A 19,435-nucleotide genomic window follows, 5' to 3' on the forward strand; every position below is an offset into this window, starting at 1 on the left:
TTTTGTTGTTATTGTTGTATCTGCTAAATGGCTTCCAAAGTAGTTATCTATATATTGCACTACGTTTTTGTTAATTAATCATTATTTGCTTGATAACGATACCTGTATGAGTATTGAAACGTAGCATGTTAATAAAATTCAGAAGTAGTATATCCATATTAGTGAGTTATTTTTTAGTTTAAACTACTAATTAACAACTTTATAATTATATATGTTTTCAGTTAAATCTCCAATCTGATTAAAACACAGATCCTATTTCGTTTCGTTTTTATAGTTCAACATTTCGTTTTCCTTGTCTTTACTACACTTGGGTCTGGAAGAGTTGTTATTTACTCGTGTTCTGAATGGTGTCAGGGATAAGCCAATGAAACGGTCTGTCACGGCGAGCTTTAGACGTGTTTTGCACGGAACTGTGGGTAATCCACTAGTAACATCAAGGCTGATTGGTTAATCAAATGTCTGACATCATAGGGTCGGTCTTTTGACCCCTGACGTGACCTATCGCTATAACTTGTCAGATCTTCATGTTGTGTAGGCCATCGAAAGTATAAAAAAACGAAACGAAATATAGATCTGTATTTTAATCAGATTGGTTAAATCTCGAGACCATAGATGCATTTCCATATTAAAGCGGTGGTGATGTGTTAGAAAATGATTAACGACCAAACTGGGTGACACAAATATAGCAGTGGGCGTATAAAAGTGTTGCCTAAGTGTCTGCGATTTTAGAAAATGATTAACGACCGAACTAGCTGACAACATAGCATTGAGGATGAAATGAGTTTGTAAACTTTGTGATTAAGATATCGCGTAATTGTGAAAGCAAAAGTTAAAAAAAAGATATTCCTTCACAACGCACTATATTAACTCCACGTATGAAACTGGTTCTTGGTGAGAATGAACAGTTGTGTTTTCCAAGATTTCATCATATATAACAGAATCGTCCCGATTTTCGTTTGGATTTTTTTCAATCGTCTTCTTCTGTTTGTTCTTCACGCATTTTCTAATAAGGACTGCCTGCATAGCCAACATGAGGAGGGTACCAGCTACAATCCCAACCACCATGAAAATCGTTGAATTAGAAATTGATGTTACTGAAAAAGAAACCATTAATATAAAACAGAACACATATAACAATTTGATTGCCACTGTCGAATAATACAGTTTTGTCCAGGGAATGTTCGGATGTCCCTTGGTATTAGGAATACTGATGATTTTTCATCTGATCTCTGTATCAAAGTAATCATGAACCTAACGTATCCCAGATGCCTTCCTTTTACTATGCTCATTGTTTTACATATTGTGTAACCTTTGGATTCAATGTCGTCAATAAGATTTATTAAAGCACGCATTTTCTCAATTACAGAGGGTCGAGTAAAACTACACTGGCACGAGATTTGAACAGCAATGTCTGCATTAGGCGACTGAACTTTAAAATACATTTTGACATGTTGACCGGGCTGTCGTAATAAATACGTTTTACACTCACATTTGATAGCAATATTATTGTCACCGAAAATCTATAGAGAGAAATGGGGTTTAACGTCCACTTGACCCAAAGTATTATGAACATGTTTGCTTCAATTTTATTTTAATTTGCTGGTGCTTATGCGTCTATAGCAGTAGAATGAAACCGCGTCTATAGCAGTAGAATGAAACCGGAGGACCCGTGGCAATCACGAGGATTGGACAGGCGACCCTGCTCCTTGTGTCTTACAAATGGGAAATTGAAACGGCAACGCTTGACTTATTCACCAAAAATAACGTGACGATTTTGGCAGATTTATTACATGTCTATCAGTTGACAATCCAGTGCCATTGTTGTTGTTTGCGAAAATCGTTGAACAGATGCTGTTAGTGAAAAGATTACGATTAATATAACACAGAAGACAGGCAGAGAGCCGGAATGGTGGATTTGTACCGTCCTTATGTGTTCCTGTCGTATTCTAGTTTCTGTATAGTTTCAGTTCCTGTATATTGTTGTTGTATGTATGTCAATAAACCCTATATGTACAGAACTGATCACTGTTATCACTAAAATAGTGGTACGGAAGCCCAGACCCTAAGATCTACGACAGAAGAGTCATGCCGATTTATTTTTGCATAAAGCGGGAGAGCCTTTGTGGTCCGATGTTCACGAAATTTGAATGGTGTAACGCAGATAAACTTAAACGGTTTTTGAGAGAATTCCCAAGCTAAAAAGGCGATTTGTTGCACAATCAGGGTCCATAATCCATGACGTTATCTGGGATCGTTGGATATAAACATATAATATTTTAATCTTAACCAAAATCGGATAATAATTTTGGCCTATAGAGTGCCCACAATGCAATGTAAACGGACTAAATCGAATAAATCCGAGATCTTTGGCATGTAAAGATATAATTTAAGTTTCTTCAAAATCGGATAAACATTGTAACCTGGGAAGTGTCCACAAACAATTTTGAATGGACGTGCAGCACCACGCCGGAAAAACCCTTAGAACTTTTTCGGACAACATCTGGATCGATCATGGAAAAACAGGTTAGCGATTTAGTGCCGTACACACTGAGCCATCGATGGTCCCTTATATGGCTGCCATTGTCAAATAATAGGCTATTTAAGATTTAGAACAAAAACACACTAAAAACCAGAAAGTAATCTTAACCTGTTTGTGGAGACATTACACTTTTCTCCTGATGCCATACACACACTTGAGACCACTCCCTACGCGGTAAACCTGGTTGCTGCTGAAGAACCAAACCGCGTACTGCATTGTTTGTTACACTCAGTTTAAAAAGTCTGTTATGTAATAAAATATATATTTATATTGAAGATTACAAACCTCCATTTAATCAATTACAACGTTTGAAAACTGTAATTCTTAAATTGGCAGACAATCAAAATAAGGTGTGTTTACTGTGGTACTAAGGACGCATGTTGCGGCCATTTAATCAGGTCGTCTTCTCACAGTAATAAGTTAATAATAAGTCGAGGGGCGAGAAGTCGAGACGACAACGATTTTCAAACAGAAAGTAAGAAGTCGAGGATGAAGGAGTGAGAAGTTATGATTACACGTTTCCTTGGTTAATGTTCACAATGGACATAGTACAAGAATTACCGGAGCGTAAACTATTGGAATCTTCAGTTTCAAAATTAATATGCAGCAATTAGCTTATTAAAAGCCGATTATGACGCCACATATTTGTAGTAAAAATAAATGTGATACGAATTGAATTGTAACTCCGTCTCAAACCGAACAGGCTAACTGTACCACAGCCATTGAAAACGTTACTTGATAATCGAGATATGTAGGTGGAGTTAACACCTTTCAATCAAACGATCGGCCTTCTCGGAGACGCCGAAGAGAGAGTTGAATCCTATTTCTATTCAAAAATTACAATGGTGATAACTTTGTTCAGAATAAAGTAATTTGACTGAAATTTTCAATATTCTTCTTTCATCATCTATTTTTGAACTGTTATAGCAAAAATGGCCAACTCTCTATTAAAATCTCCCATAATGTATCTTTAATAATGAGTAATTTCTCCACCAATCCAGAGACATTCAACAGTTCGTCGTGGCATGCTCCTAATCAACCGTTCAATCACGATTTGGGACAATCCTCTTGTAGTGCCACGGTCAATTCTTGCAGTGTTGACGTCGACGAACACGTCTCCCGATCCAAATAAACGTAACACACTAAAGCAAAGATACGCTAAACAGTAAATCTTATGCAAGAACCGATAGGAAAGCAAACATAAACCAGCAAGCGGCAGTTTTCATCATCCCTTCCTTGAAGTGTCAAATTTGACAATGAACCCCTGCCACGTGTTTGGGGCTATTGCGTGTCGCACATGCAGCTCAGTGGTTCTGTTGGGGGCGATAAGTTCTTCATCTGTGAACATATTCTCAAAGAATGTCAAGTGTCCATGACTATTTATCATATCACAACCTGCATAGGTATTTGCATTTCAATATCCCCTACTTTTTTAAAGAGTATATATACAACAACACAATGTGATTCTCTATCATAAACTATCAAGAAAATGTACCTCCATGCTGTATTTCTTAAGGTACATCCATTTGAATGTCCATTAAAATAGATAGCTTTTGTCTTTGTGAGACCGACATATTTGTTTGGAATTTTGGGGTACATTCAGACACAAACTAGGTCATTTCGGGACTAACATGGTCAATTTTATTTCAATAATTCGCTTGTGCTTAGGGTCTATAGCAACGGGGGGAAACCAGAGGACCCATGATATCATGACAAACCCACGAGGTTGAACCGGCGACTCTACTCATTAAATTGGCAATGAAAATCACACCACGTGACGATTTTTGTAGATTTTGTTTGGTTGACCAGAAATGTCTGGGATCACTTGCCAAATGTAGTTGGGGAGTAACAGCGCTCTTTTTTCTACATATAATAATGTTCTAGGGTCTACAAGCATTGATTATTCTAAAGTCTTTTATTAATCTTTGCATTACAGGTGAGTGGGGTAAAAAGCTACACAATACAAAATAGCTAAGCCTGACTAATACATGTATATCTAAACTCGACAAAAGAATAAATTGCTTAACTTCTACAGCCTTATCGTAATTGAGAGAGATAAAGATATAGGGTTTAACGCCCGTTGGACACAAACTAGGTCATTTTGGGACTAACATATGGTTCAATTTTATATCAATAATAGATTGCGCGTAGTGGTCTTTAGCAGTGGGAGGAAACCGGAGGACCCGGATAAACAGTCGACCCTACTCCTTGTACAAACGGGGAATCGAAACCATAGACCTTATAATACAATGCGCTAACCGTTCAGCCCCCAAACCCATCTTAATCCAAACCAGTTGACTCAATGACATGCTTTATGATACAGCGGGCAAGTGTTTACCATTCCGCCACCCCCCCACCCCCTGCATTGTACAGAGGTAAGCTTGTCCAAAGGCATTAAAAATGATAAATAGCAGATGGACTGCCTTAGTATTATTGTTTCATGTTAAAATTTCCAAATTCTCCTGAATTTTTAGGTAGGCAAAATAAGTTGGCACTTTAGAGAGGCCAGAATACTAATTAGCCATCAGACGAGTATTACTGACAACACTTGTTATTTATCATGAGGTTGTATGCCTACCTTGGTGTAGATTTAAGTGAATATTCTGAAGCTCGTAATCTCAGGAGTGTTTTTTATTTCCGGTACTAATTTCAAATAATTAATCTGACAGGATATTTGTAAATAATTGTGATATTTATATGGTGCAATAAAACTTGTCTTTGACGAGCTTAGATATGATATACTATTCAAAAAAAGTAGGGGATATTTGATTTTTAAGTGTTATTAAAGTCACCTAATGAAACTGACGAAGAAACAAATGACAAAATGAAATGAAGTTCACATTCATCGATTTATTCCAAATGATCGTTAGACTAAGTAAGGCACAGACTGACCATTATAAGGGTAAAATGATACCCGGGGTCAAACAGCAAAGTTACCACAGCATCACAACCAAGTCAGTAACGGGTAAATCCTCCTCTGTTTGCCAAACAACCATTGATCCGACGTGGCATACTCCTAATGAGACGTCTAAGGTCATTTTGGTCCAGATTGTCCCATTCCTGTTGCAACGCAGCAGCAAGTTCTTGGACATTGGCAGGACGTTGTTGACGTTGACGTAACCTCTGTCCAAACATGTCCCAGACATGCTCGATGGGGGAGAGGTCGGGACTCAGTGCTGGCCAAGGTAATGTGGTGATGTTCTGTTGTTGGAGGTAACCTGTAACGATCCTGGCCCTGTGACATCTTGCGTTGTCATCCTGGAAGATGAAACGGCGGCCATGACGTCGTGCGAACGGCACAACATGGACTGCCAAGATGTTGTCCCGGTAGTACTGGCCTGTAACACGCCCTGCAACAACATGTAAAGCCGTTCTTCCAGCAACAGTGATGCCTCCCCACACCATAACAGAATCACCCCCAAATCGATCATGTCTGATGACGTTAACGTCTTGGAAGCGCTCGTTTCGACGACGCCATACCCTTCTACGTCTGTCCAAAAAATCAACAGTGAACCTTGACTCATCTGAAAACATCACATTGCTCCAGCGTCGATTATCCCAGTGTTGACGATCCCTACACCAACGACGTCTTGCCTGAATGTGATGATCTCTCAAACAAGGGATCACGCGAGGACGTCGGGCGCGAAGGTGACCCTATGCAGTCGATTCCGAATCGTCTGGCCACTCACTCTCACACCAGTGTCTGTTTGAAGACGAGCGCTGATCTGATTTGCTGTGATGACACGATTTCTCAAGGCCAAGGTACGGATATATCGATCCTGGGCTTGAGTTGTCGCCCTTGGTCGACCTGAGCGTGGTCTGTCCTGTACAGATTGTGTATCACGGTATCTGGACCATAGCCTGCTTATGACAGACTGAGAAACATTCATCGTCCGCGCACAACCGCCTGTGTTGTGCCGATCTGTAGCATGCCAAGGGCACGTAACCTTTCATTTTGGGTAAGCCGACGCATATCAAAATTTGTTTTCTGGTCACTAAAACAATTAAACTGATGTTTCCACCCTGGAATTCAATGCCACAATGACTGTAACATTCAAAGTCAGAGTCGTGCAAATCTTGGGTTGGACCCCCATGGTGATCCCAAGCATCACCTGCATTCCATGCGGTAGCTATTGGTGCGTTTGGGCGTCACATGTAACTGAAAATGTTTCTTCTGTTAGGTTCTATAGTGACTTTTTTCGTAGTCATTTGCATATTTTAGTATTATGCCCCCAAAATCAAATATCCCCTACTTTTTGAATAGTATATTATGCCTAAACCAATCATTCAGTAATAATGTCAACTCTTACACTGGACACAGCTTCACGGGTTTATATGTATTTATATCAAGTCTATAATGTTTTCAGTTTTCACATAGATAAATTACCATATTCAAGATATAGTGATGTTTTAGAAAATGATTAACGACCAGAATGGGTTTCACAAATATAGCAGTGAGCATGAAAAGAATTATGTAAAAAGTTATGTAATTATGATATCGAGTAATTGAGTAATTGTGAAAGCAAGTGTTAAATACGGGTATGTCACAACGCACTATATTAAAGGAGCTACATCACTATTCCTTGGCACCTAGAAATGGACACAAATGGGTCGCAACGCATAAAATAATGTAATATGAATGTATATAAACTGATTTACATTCAATCGTTTCTGTTTTACTGTTATGTTCGGCGATATACGCGAATTGAATGGCAGTCTTTGCCTCTGGTTATTCCGGTACTATTCTCCTATATGGAATTTGTTAAGCCTCGTTCACCCAGTCGCTTCATATGACTGGAAAGCATTCTGGGACGATTCGTGTGCCAATTTTGTCTTAAATATTGGATATCAGACGCCAACTTTTTACGGTAAGATACAACATCAAAGTTGATAGTCGTGTTTGCAATATCGAAGATTGTGGGTGATATTCGGTTAATGACTTGGTTCCTCAATTGACACGTATGCAATTGATTCATATTGATTTCGGACAGTTGTGTTGTCCATGATTTCATCATATATAACAGAATCGTCCAGTGTTTCGTTTGGATTTTTGTCAATCGTCTTCTTTTGTTTGTTCTTCACGCATTTTCTAATAAGGACTGCTTTGATAGCCAACATGAGGAGGATACCAGCTACAATCCCAACCACCATGAAAATCGTTGAATTAGAAATTGATGTTCCTGAAACAAAACATTAAAATAAAACAGAACACATGGGTATAACAATTTGATTACCACTGTCGAATAACACAGTTTTGTCCAGGGAATGTTCGGATGTCCCTTGGTATTGGGAATACTGATGAGTTTTCATCTGATCTCTGTATCAAAGTAATCATGCATCTTAATTCACGATGCCTTCCTTTTACTATGTTTTACATATTGTGTAACCTTTGGATTCAATGTTGTCAATAAGATTTATTAAAGCAAGCATTTTCTCAATTACAGAGGGTCGAGTAAAACTACATTGCCACGAGATCTAAACAGCAATGTCTGCATTAGACGACTGAACTTTATGAAGTCGCACTTAGCATTTAAAGACATTGTGACATGTTGAACAGGCTGTCATAATAAATACGTTTAACACTCCCATTTGTTAGCAATATTATTAATTGTCACCTGTCACCGAAAATGGGTTAAAAGTCCATTCGACACAAAGTAAGTCATTTGGGGAGTAACATGGTTCAATTTATTTCAATAATTTGCGGGTGCTTATGCGTCTATAGCAGTGGAAGGAAACCGGAGGACCCGTGGCAAACACGACGTTTGGACAGACAACCCTGCTCCTTGTGTCTTACAAACGGGAAATTGAAACGGCAACGCTTGTCTTAGTCACCAAAAATAAGGTGACGATTTTGACAGATTTATTACATGTGTACCTGTGGAAAATATTGACAATCCAGTGCCATTGTTGTTGTTTGGGAAAATCGTTGAAGTAGAATATGCTGTTACTGAAAAAAATATCATTAACATAAAACGGAAGACATGGGTATAACATTTTGATTGTCACTCGCACTAAGCATTTTAAAAGAAATTTTGAACAAGCTGCCGTAATAAATACGTTTTACACTTCCATTTGATAGCAATATAATTGTCACGGAAAATAGATATAGAGAAATGGGGTTTAACGTCCACTCGACACAAACTAGGTCATCTAGGGACTAACATGGATGACTTACCATGTGTGCACAAACAAATGAAAGGGAATAAGCTATGCCAAAGTCGAACTAATCCGAGATCTTTGCGATGTAAAGATATATTTAAAGTTTCATCAAAATCGGATAAACATTGTAACCTGGGAAGTGTCCACAAACAATTTGAACGGACGGCAGCACCACGCCGGACAAAAACCCTTGGAACTTTTTCAGACAACATCTGGATCCATCATGGGAAAACAGGTTAGCGATTCAGTGCCGTACACATGGAGCCATATGCGGTTGTTTTAAATATGGCTGACATTGTCAAATTTATGATTTTAGAACAAAAACACACTAAAAACGATAAAGCAATCTTAACCTGTTTGTGGAGACATTACGCTTTTCTCCTGATGCCATACACACACTTGAAACCACTTCTCACGCGGTAAACCTGGTTGCTGCTCAAGAACCAAACCACGAACTGCATTGTTTGTTACACTCAGTTTATAAAGTCTGTTATGTAAAAATCAAGCCAACAGTGAGGCTGATGTCCCCCGCCAAAATCCCCAAATAAAAAGATGACACATAATAATTAATCGCACATTTATTTTTTTTTCAAAAGTATTGAGCAATCAAACTATACAATAAGTTTCATCACTCTCTATCACATAGAATCAAGATTATCTTGTCCTAAAGCATCGACCAATGAAATTGATTAGCTCTGCTTAGCTTCAATGTTAATCATTGAACTCTGTCAAGACATTCACCTAATAAACATCTACATCAAGTTTAAACATTCTACCTCAATTAAAAGCAGATTTGTTATGTTTCAAAGTCTTGACCAATCAAATTATTTATCGCCCCCTAGCCTAAGCAGATAATTCTCACCATCGAACTTAGACAAGGTGATGATATAATGAATCTATATTCGGAGTTCACTTCATTATAACCAAAGGTATCATGCCCCAAAGCATCAATCAATCAAATTGTTTATCTTTGCTTACCCTAAGCAGAAAATTCTCACTTTGAACTCCATCAAGGCATTCACCTAATGAACACCTACGCCAAGTTTGAACATTCTAGCTCAAAAAGAAGGAGATTTATTGTGTTCCAAAGTCTCGGCCAATCAAATTGCTTATCGTTCTGCTTACCCTGAGCAGAAAATGCTCATTATCGAACTTATTCATGGTATAGATGTAATGAAACTATACACCAAGTTTCATCTTTCTCACTTCATCAAGGCCTTGACCTAATAAACACCTGCACCAAGTTTGAATATTCTAGCTCAATTAGAAAGCGAGTTATTGTGTCCCAAAAGTATGACGGACATACAGACGGACGAACCCATTTTAATAGTCCCCTGCTTTCTTCGAAAGGCGGGGGACAAAATTACATTTATATTAAAGATTACAAACCTCCACTTAATCAAGTATAACGTTTGAAAACTGTAATTCTTAAATTGGCAGGCAACCAAAATAAGGTGGAAGCATGTTGCGACCATTGAATCAGGTCGTCTTCTCACAGTAATAAGTTAAAAGCAAGGAGTCGGAATCGACAAGTTCAGAGGCGAGAAGTCGAGACGACAATGATTTTCATACAGAAGGGAAGAAGTCGAGGATGAAGGGGCGAGAAGTTATGATTACAAAAAAGGCCGCAACACGTTTCCATAGTTAATATTCACAATGGATATTATACAAGAATTACCGGAGCGTAAAATAATAATTTCTAAATTAATATGCATATTCAGCAATTGATTTATTAAAAGCTGATTAGGACGACTCGCATAGACGTATTACCAATTTAAACATGTGTTCAAGAACACAAGCATGGGTGTTTGCAGTTCCATGAATTAACCATTTTTATTAGACAGCCACTATGTAGAGAGTAGCTTGGTCATCTATGCGACTACGTGTTGGACAAGAAGAAACAGATACAAGAAATACATATATGGATTGTATTCTACAAACGACATTCACAATAATTATATGACTATAATAACTACTAACCGATTGGGACTTGAACAGAGGATATATATAATTCCCCCAGCTGTTATGACACCTTCACTTATAGAACCCACACAACCGAAGTCCACAAGTTTCGATGATGCAATAGCTATATTCGGTAGCGATTCAGTCTTCACGCCATCCAGATTTGCGAGATACAAACCAGACTTCATGGACTGACACACCATTCCTTGATCTGTTAAATTAAAAAAAAACCTGACTAAATACAAGCAGGAAAGGAGAGTGGAGTATGTATGGAAATCAAAATGTACGTTCTATATAGACATTAACAACGATGCTGACAAGGACAGTGTCTAGTCTTTCGGAAGGTACGAAAACCCGGAGTACCGTGTATACAGTGGCGTACACGTAAAAGAACCCTTGGCAGTTGGAATTCTAAATATCAATAGGTCATGGTATTGGTATCAAGTCATGATCTTCTAAACTATAACAATGTTGCTTACATTTGCAAATCAGCATGTGGGATAAGATAAATGCCTCCTAGGTAGAAACGGACATTAGGGAATGAATATGAACTGAAATGTGGTTTAACGTGCTACTGTTCTATCTGATTGGGCTAATGATGACGGGCATACACCATACAGTGTTTCCCGGGCAGCGGCACTATGGCCTAGTCTTATATCGAATTACAACTGCGAAGGGGTCGTTTACGTGTACGTCAATGTATACACGGGACCTCGTTTGTTCGTCCCATCCGAACGACTGGACAACTATCCTTGTCAGGTCGTCCGTCCTGCACCACTAACAAACAAGGGTAAACCACGTCGGAAAATCTGGATGAACTTTCTCGGCCAATGCAAGAATCGAACACACGACCTCCAGGCTAGTGAGCCAGCGTCTTACCCACTTAGCCACCGTGGCTCCGAAAGACAGGAAACCAGCCATTACGTGTAAAAAAGGTTTTTTTTATAGCTTATTCCCTCAATATTGTATACAGTATCACCTCCAAATACTCATTACTTACTTAAAATAATAAAATTGTTACATTTTAATCCCAAAGTGATACTTTAGGAAACCACCCATTGCGTAATATACAGTATTTGCTCCAAATACTCATTACTTACTTAAAATAATAAAATGGTGACATCTTAATCCCAAAGTAATAGGTTTCGAGGTGCCAGGTTGTGATCTATAAAGATTAGTCCAAGTGGACCAATAAACTCTGAAAATACAGATTAAAAATATCAGGAACATACATAAACAGGTATCACTATAAGACCTTCATGTATATAAATACACTTACCCATACATACATACATACATACATACATACATACACTCTTTGATTTTACTTTTGTAGACAACTGTAATAATTACACCAAGATATTACCTTTTATTGGTCCCCTTGCCATGGAATCCAAAATCATACACCACATCTTTGGTCTCGGGCGTAGTAGAAAAAATCGTTTTGCTATAATTTTGTGTGTAAGAAAGGAATCCAATTCCTTCCCCTGTATTATAGTATAAGTTTCCAGTTTCTTGGTAAACGCCAATGGCGAAAGTAATGACATCGCCTAACATGAAAGATACAGTATGCAAAGATTATTTACTACAGTATACTATACATATGCTATCTTAGTGACACTCATCATGAAAACCCATTGAAAAGCAGGAAAGAATAATTGATAACTTGTCAGGACAATTTATGAAACTAAAATACCTAATGGTAATAATTGTAACGTTTTTCTTTGTTTTTTTAAATTCGTCGTCCATAGCCAATCTAATAATATAGTTAGTCTTAAAACGAACAAAAAAATAACCAGTGACTCCACGCAGACCCCCACGATCCGGGGTAGGGGTGGATGGCCGAATGGTTAGCGCGTACGCATTGCATCACAAGCTCTGACATCTGGTGTTGTTTCGATTCCCCGGTTGTAAGTGACAGTCCAACCCCGTGGGTTTTCTCCGGTTTCCTTCCACGGCTAAAGATTCTACGCACAAGCGAATTATTGAGTTAATCCCGAAATGACCTTGTTTGTGTCGAGTGTACGTTAAACCCATTTCTCTCTCTCTCTCTCTCTCTCTCTCTCTCTCTCTCTCTGTCTTCATATTTTGCACAAATATCTAGGTTTCCGTTCAAGTTTGGTTTCTGTTTTAGAAAAATAATAGTTGAAAGTTAATTTGTTTGTCACTATTCGTGTAGTTAGTAAATTTAGAACATTTAATAATATACTATTCAAAAAAAGTAGGGGATATTTGATTTTTAAGTGTTATTAAAGTCACCTAATGAAACTGACGAAGAAACAAATGACAAAATGAAATGAAGTTCACATTCATCGATTTATTCCAAATGATCGTTAGACTAAGTAAGACACAGACTGACCATTATAAGGGTAAAATGATACCCGGGGTCAAACAGCAAAGTTACCACAGCATCACAACCAAGTCAGTAACGGGTAAATCCTCCTCTGTTTGCAAAACAAGCATTGATCCGACGTGGCATACTCCTAATGAGACGGCTAAGGTCATTTTGGTCCAGATTGTCCCATTCCTGTTGCAACGCAGCAGCAAGTTCTTGGACCTTGGCAGGACGTTGTTGACGTTGACGTAACCTCTGTCCAAGCATGTCCCAGACATGCTCGATGGGGGAGAGAGGTCGGGACTCAGTGCTGGCCAAGGTAATGTGGTGATGTTCTGTTGTTGGAGGTAACCTGTAACGATCCTGGCCCTGTGACATCTTGCGTTGTCATCCTGGAAGATGAAACGGCGGCCATGACGTCGTGCGAACGGCACAACATGGACTGCCAAGATGTTGTCCCGGTAGTACTGGCCTGTAACACGACATGCAACAACATGTAAAGCCGTTCTTCCAGCAACAGTGATGCCTCCCCACACCATAACAGAACCACCCCCAAATCGATCATGTCTGATGACGTTAACGTCTTGGAAGCGCTCGTTTCGACGACGCCACACCCTCCTACGTCTGTCCAAAAAATCAACAGTGAACCTTGACTCATCTGAAAACATCACATTGCTCCAGCGTCGATTATCCCAGTGTTGACGATCCCTACACAAACGACGTCTTGCCTGAATGTGATGATCTCTCAAACAAGGGATCACGCGAGGACGTCGGGCGCCAAGGTGACCCCTATGCAGTCGATTCCGAATCGTCTGGCCACTCACTCTCACACCAGTGTCTGTTTGAAGACGAGCGCTGATCTGATTTGCTGTGATGACACGATTTCTCAAGGCCAAGGTACGGATAAATCGATCCTGGGCTTGAGTTGTCGCCCTTGGTCGACCTGAGCGTGGTCTGTCCTGTACATATTGTGTATCACGGTATCTGGACCATAGCCTGCTTATGAGAGACTGAGAAACATTCATCGTCCGCGCCACAACCGCCTGTGTTGTGCCGATCTGTAGCATGCCAAGGGCACGTAACCTTTCATTTTGGGTAAGCCGACGCATATCAAAATTTGTTTTCTGGTCACTAAAACAATTAAACTGATGTTTCCACCCTGGAATTCAATGCCACAATGACTGTAACATTCAAAGTCAGAGTCGTGCAAATCTTGGGTTGGACCCCCATGATGATCCCAAGCATCACCTGCATTCCATGCGGTAGCTATTGGTGCGTTTGGGCGTCACATGTAACTGGAAATGTTTCTTCTGTTAGGTTCTATAGTGACTTTTTTCGTAGTCATTTGCATATTTTAGTATTATGCCCCCAAAATCAAATATCCCCTACTTTTTTTGAATAGTATACTATATATACTGTTGAGGTTATTTAAGTTCTCTAAATGATGCTCTCTTCAATGCATTGAAGTCGTTAGCTAGTACAAGTGACAACGAGAACCGAGCTAATGAGATATACCTTGGAGATTAAAATATGATGTCTCCGGTCTAAGTAGGAAAGAAGTTCGGAAATGGAGATTTTGCGCGGTCGACACAAAACTGCATAAGAATTGTTTTTCTTCAGGTGAGGTCGTAATTACACCTTTCGAAAGTTTATAGGGAGGTTTGTACAAGAATGTAATGCTCCTGTATATGTATTTGTGTTTATTTTAATAGAATTAGGTTAAGGTATGAACCACTCTACTAGCCTAGTTTAGTAAAGACAAGTAAAACGAAATTTTGAACTATTAAAACGAAACGAACCAGTATCAGTGTTTTAATCAGATTTAGACACTGGTCATTTACATGAGGGAATGTATTCTATTTCTAAAGTACAGCTCAGAAGAACCAGACAGCGGAATCCGGTATACAAGCAGATACGGTTCTAGAGAGGAATTGGAAGAAGCGTTCACGGATCACCATTTCACTCGCAAACAGATACACTGTCAAACGTGAAAATGGATGTTTTTGATTTTTGTCTTAATAATGAGTAATTTTCCACCAATCCTCAGACATTCAGAAATTTGTCGTGGTATGCTCCTAATCAACCGTCCAATCACGATTTGGGGCAATCTGACCAAATGTGTCCACAAACCAAACGTGAACGGGCGCACAGACGGACGGACGGACGGGGGGGGGGGCACGGACGGATGGGCGGTCAGGGGCGATGTACGTCCACGTGAAAATGTGGGCGTATAAAAATTCGTTACAAACTGAAGCCTCTGTCATGTTAACACGGTTTTCAGAAAAGTGGGCTAACTCCGCAATGGAAGGTGACACACCACTGAATGTCGACTGGGTTTGTTGTCACAAACTTTCGGTTTTAAATATAATCACCTTATTTGTCAAGAGTCTTGCATAGTGGTTTGAACCTTACGCATATAGAGGAAATAAACAAATGATCTAATTTTGACATGTTTATCAATTACGACATGCTTAGTACCAGATTAATTGTCATGATCGAATATTTTACGCCGGCGATCGATTCGCTGGCATATCCGCTTGTCTGCCCGTGTCCAGCGTATATTGTCGAGTGAACCATTTTCATACGACAATCGGAGACATCATTGATATCACATGATCCCAAAATGGCTGCATCCAGTGCCGAAGCGTTGAGTCTGACGAAAGAAGGGGAATTGGTGATTCTTTGGTCAGAAATTCCTTTGTCTGTTTGAGGTTACGATTCCATAGTTTTAGAAGCATATAACCAAATGAATAGCAGCTACCACAGCAATTGACGTAATTTACTCGCAGAGTGACGTATGCTCTCGGCACGATCGCTACGTGTACTCGCTCAAGATCGGCCGTAAAAAATCGCTGGCGAATTTCAATCACCGCGGTCAGGGCACTCATCTATTCGTAGCTTTAATATACGTGAAATAAGCATGCTCTTGTAAGATACCATGTTTCCAAAACGGATTTAAAAAATTGTGACCCGTTGAAGTGAAAACGGACGGACAAGACGACGACATAATACACTCACATTGTATTTGGGCTTATTATAATTTAATATAAATAAAATATTACATCTACCTTTATCGAATATGATTTTCATATCTCCACCGTATTTATTCATGCGACCAATCTGCGAGGTTTCTTCTCCATCGGAAAATATTGTATAGTAGATTAATTGTCTGTCATAATCGCATGCCATGGTTTCAACTATAAATATAGACCAGTCGAGAATTTAAACTTGCTACCACTAAGTCTGCTAGAATGGTCAGTTTCCTATTAACATCACCATTTATTTAGTTAAATATAACTAATAATATTGAATATCAGAATTTTGTATGCTGTATATTATTCAGTATGCTATTTATTTGCTTTGTATATAATTTCGTATGCTGTATATAATTCATTTTAAAATTAAATTCGAGAACGTTAAATAACATAATACTCGCCCACGGATCAATAGTATAATGTCCACGCTATTTAATAAAACGACTATAATCCATGCTTTTAGGTCATCGAGATTAGTTTTCAATAGTTTCCTTAGCCCTTGAACCCTTTAGTGTAATTTGAGATCCATATCATAATCAGAAAGAATTTTTCTTTTCTTTGTTTAAATAAAGAAATAAAATGAACTGGGGTTTAACGTCCTACTCCGAACTTGACTAATAAAGACGGATTTTTCAAATAAAACGAGAGAGATGGAAAGAGAGGGGAAGAGAAATGGGGTTTAACCTGCACTCGACACAAACTGGGCAATTTCGGGACTAACATATGATTCGATTTTTATTTCAATAATTTGCACGTGTGTATACGGGGTCTTTAGCAGTGGGAGGAAACTGGGGGACCCGGAGAAAACTCACGAGGTTGGACAAGCGACTCTACTCCTTGTCACGTTCAACCGGGGAATCGAAACCACGCAAGTTGACTCAATGACGGACCTTATGATATAACGCTCACGCGCTAACCATTCGGTTCCCCACCACCAGTTGGCTAATGAAGACGGGCATACGGTATACAGTGTGCTATCGAATTCCAAAAACCAAGGGATCTTTTATGTGTACGCCAATGTATACATGGGACCTTGTTTTTTCGTCCCATCCCAACGACAAGACAAATGTCCTTGTCGGGCCCTCCGTCCTGCACCACTGACAAGGGGAAAACATGTCTGAAAATCAAGATGAAGGGATCGAACACCCGACCTTCAAGCTAGCAAGGCAACGTCCCACCCACTAAGCCGGCTCCAAGGGACAGAACAATTATCATTATTAAATTATTGAAATATACCTTTCTCTGCAATTTTCTTCGTCTTATTGTTGTTCGTGTTGTGACTATAGATGTTCTTGTCCTGAGTTAACAAAAGTAGTTCTTCCCCTGGAATGCAATGTTAAGCTGTCCGTGTAACCCTTTGCGCCACCTAGCGTAGGTATTTGCGCATGCCAATGTGAATAGGTAGTGCAAGGTGTATGTCGGTAGTTGGGTAGTGGCGTACAGGTGCCATAAGAGTGTCGGAAACGCCACACCGTTTATTAAAATGCTCAATATATTGCCATGTTGTCATGTTCAATGAATGGCGAGCTTTGGCTCTACACTATTATATATATATATATAGTATATATTCATAGGGTATAAGGGATAAATATGTTCTATTCGTAATTGCCTCCGGTAGTCAATAAACACAAATATTGGCTGAGGCTCTGCCCATGGGGGTGGGGAATGCACCCCCAAAAAAGAAAATACGGATCTTTCTTATATAATTATGGTATAAGTAAAATACATGCAAAGTTTCAAGACGACCATTACATGACCCAGCGATGTAGAGAGACGATAGCATAATTCCTCGTCTCATAGTTTTCTTATTGAAGATGCTACTTAAATCTTTGCTAGCTCCTGGATTTTAGCTGAGAATTGATGAAGTGAATATGACCCTTTGTTCTGACTCAGGTATTCAAGTTATTGATCAACCTATAATGTGTTGTTTTAGCACGTGTACAGGTGATCATAATTTGAGGAATTAACATACTAACCCGGTGATTTATTGTGAAACAGTCCATGGATAACAATACGTGCACTGTATTATAAATAACAAGAAACACAATGTTTTAATTAAAAAAGATAAAACAAACATGTAGTTAACAATAAATAGATATTTTTTTAGAGGGTTTATAGTTGGTGAAATAGTAACATTAGCTAGAAAACTCATCGAATAATATAACTACTATAAGGAACAAATACACAACTAACGAACTGGGAAAAATTTTAATCTTTCCTTTTGGATGACGGATCGTTAATGTAAAACGTATTCCAGTTAATTATAATGCAGCATACCCCGTTTCCACCAAATAAATATAACATTGTCCATTGGGCCTGTTGTTGATTTTTGAAGATAGGTTGGTATGCAACGAAACATACGTCAAAGGCAGCTAAGTCGTCCGAGCAGCCAACAAGGGGTGTCGCATATTTTGTTTACGAGTAACAACCCATATTAAGTAATTGTATAAAAAAAAGTGTCGAAAACCTGAAATCAGAAAATAAAAGTGTCGAAAACCTGAAATCAGCAAATAGAAGTGAAATGCGGTTAAACCCCCTATTGTTCTGCTCCGACTGGGCTAATGAGGGAAATTTTGCCCGGGCAGTGGCACTATGGTCTACTCTTATATCGAATTCCAACTGCCAAAGGATCGTTTACGTGCACGCCAAAGTATATACGGGACCTCGATTTTTCGTCTCATCCGAATAACTAGGGAAAGGGAAACCCGATGAACTTACTTGGCCAGGGAACGATCACGCGACCTCCATGCTAGCGATCTAGCGTCTATACCACTTAGCCAACGTGGTTCCCCAATGGATAGAGAACATAAATACATCATTTTATGATTTTTATAATTAATGATTAGAATCTGACTACATTTAATTTCCATTTTTAATTAATGTTATATGAGACCTGTCTCAAGACCTATACTTTTACTGGTATAATTAATGCCATGTTCAGAAATAATTTGATTTTATTTCGAAATATTCCTTTAAATCTTTTAGAATTCAATGCTGGTACATTTCAATCAATATAATGGTGTTATTTTACTGTGAAACTAGGAGACCCCTTAGATTTGATTATGGTCTTTTCATTTTAAAGGAGCTAAATCGCTAAATTGACCCAAATTGGTCGAAACCGCATATAATAATGTAATCTGATTGTATATAAACTGATTTACATTAAATTGTTTCCTTTTTGACTCTTAATTTCAAATCAGTTATGTCCAGCGAAATACAGCATGTGTCTCAACCCTATAGCAATTTCTAGCGTCTGGTTATCCCAGTCTATTAAGCAGGCTCTCCTTTTGAATATGTCTAGCCTAGTTCTTTCTGGTCACTTGTTGCAAATGACGCTAAAACGCACTATGTTACACGATTCGTGTTCCAATGGTAAAATGTTTATTTTGTCTTAAATATTGGATA

At 38.8% G+C, this 19,435-nt stretch overlaps 1 protein-coding gene across 2 annotated transcripts; it reads right to left on the minus strand.

The window, feature by feature from the left end:
- Positions 1 to 6,058: 6,058 nt before the first annotated feature.
- LOC126824743 (uncharacterized) lies at positions 6,059 to 18,035 on the minus strand. 2 transcript variants are annotated; one of them, XM_050554098.2, is made up of 9 exons: positions 18,007 to 18,035; positions 17,267 to 17,353; positions 16,064 to 16,192; positions 12,027 to 12,210; positions 11,761 to 11,858; positions 10,679 to 10,871; positions 9,052 to 9,185; positions 8,415 to 8,486; positions 6,059 to 7,719 (listed from the first exon to the last, which is right to left on the minus strand). In XM_050554098.2, exons 3-9 carry the CDS (start codon positions 16,182 to 16,184, stop codon positions 7,472 to 7,474), a joined length of 1,050 nt encoding a protein of 349 aa, XP_050410055.1. In that variant the 5' UTR covers positions 16,185 to 16,192; positions 17,267 to 17,353; positions 18,007 to 18,035; the 3' UTR covers positions 6,059 to 7,471. The 2 variants fall into 2 exon arrangements, with proteins under 2 accessions (XP_050410055.1, XP_050410064.1); XM_050554107.2 differs by lacking the exons at positions 8,415 to 8,486; positions 18,007 to 18,035 and having other exon boundaries at positions 17,267 to 17,536.
- Positions 18,036 to 19,435: the final 1,400 nt, after the last annotated feature.

Source organism: Patella vulgata, chromosome 1 (assembly GCF_932274485.2).
Source record: "Patella vulgata chromosome 1, xgPatVulg1.2, whole genome shotgun sequence".
Classification (NCBI taxonomy): Eukaryota; Metazoa; Mollusca; class Gastropoda; family Patellidae; genus Patella; species Patella vulgata.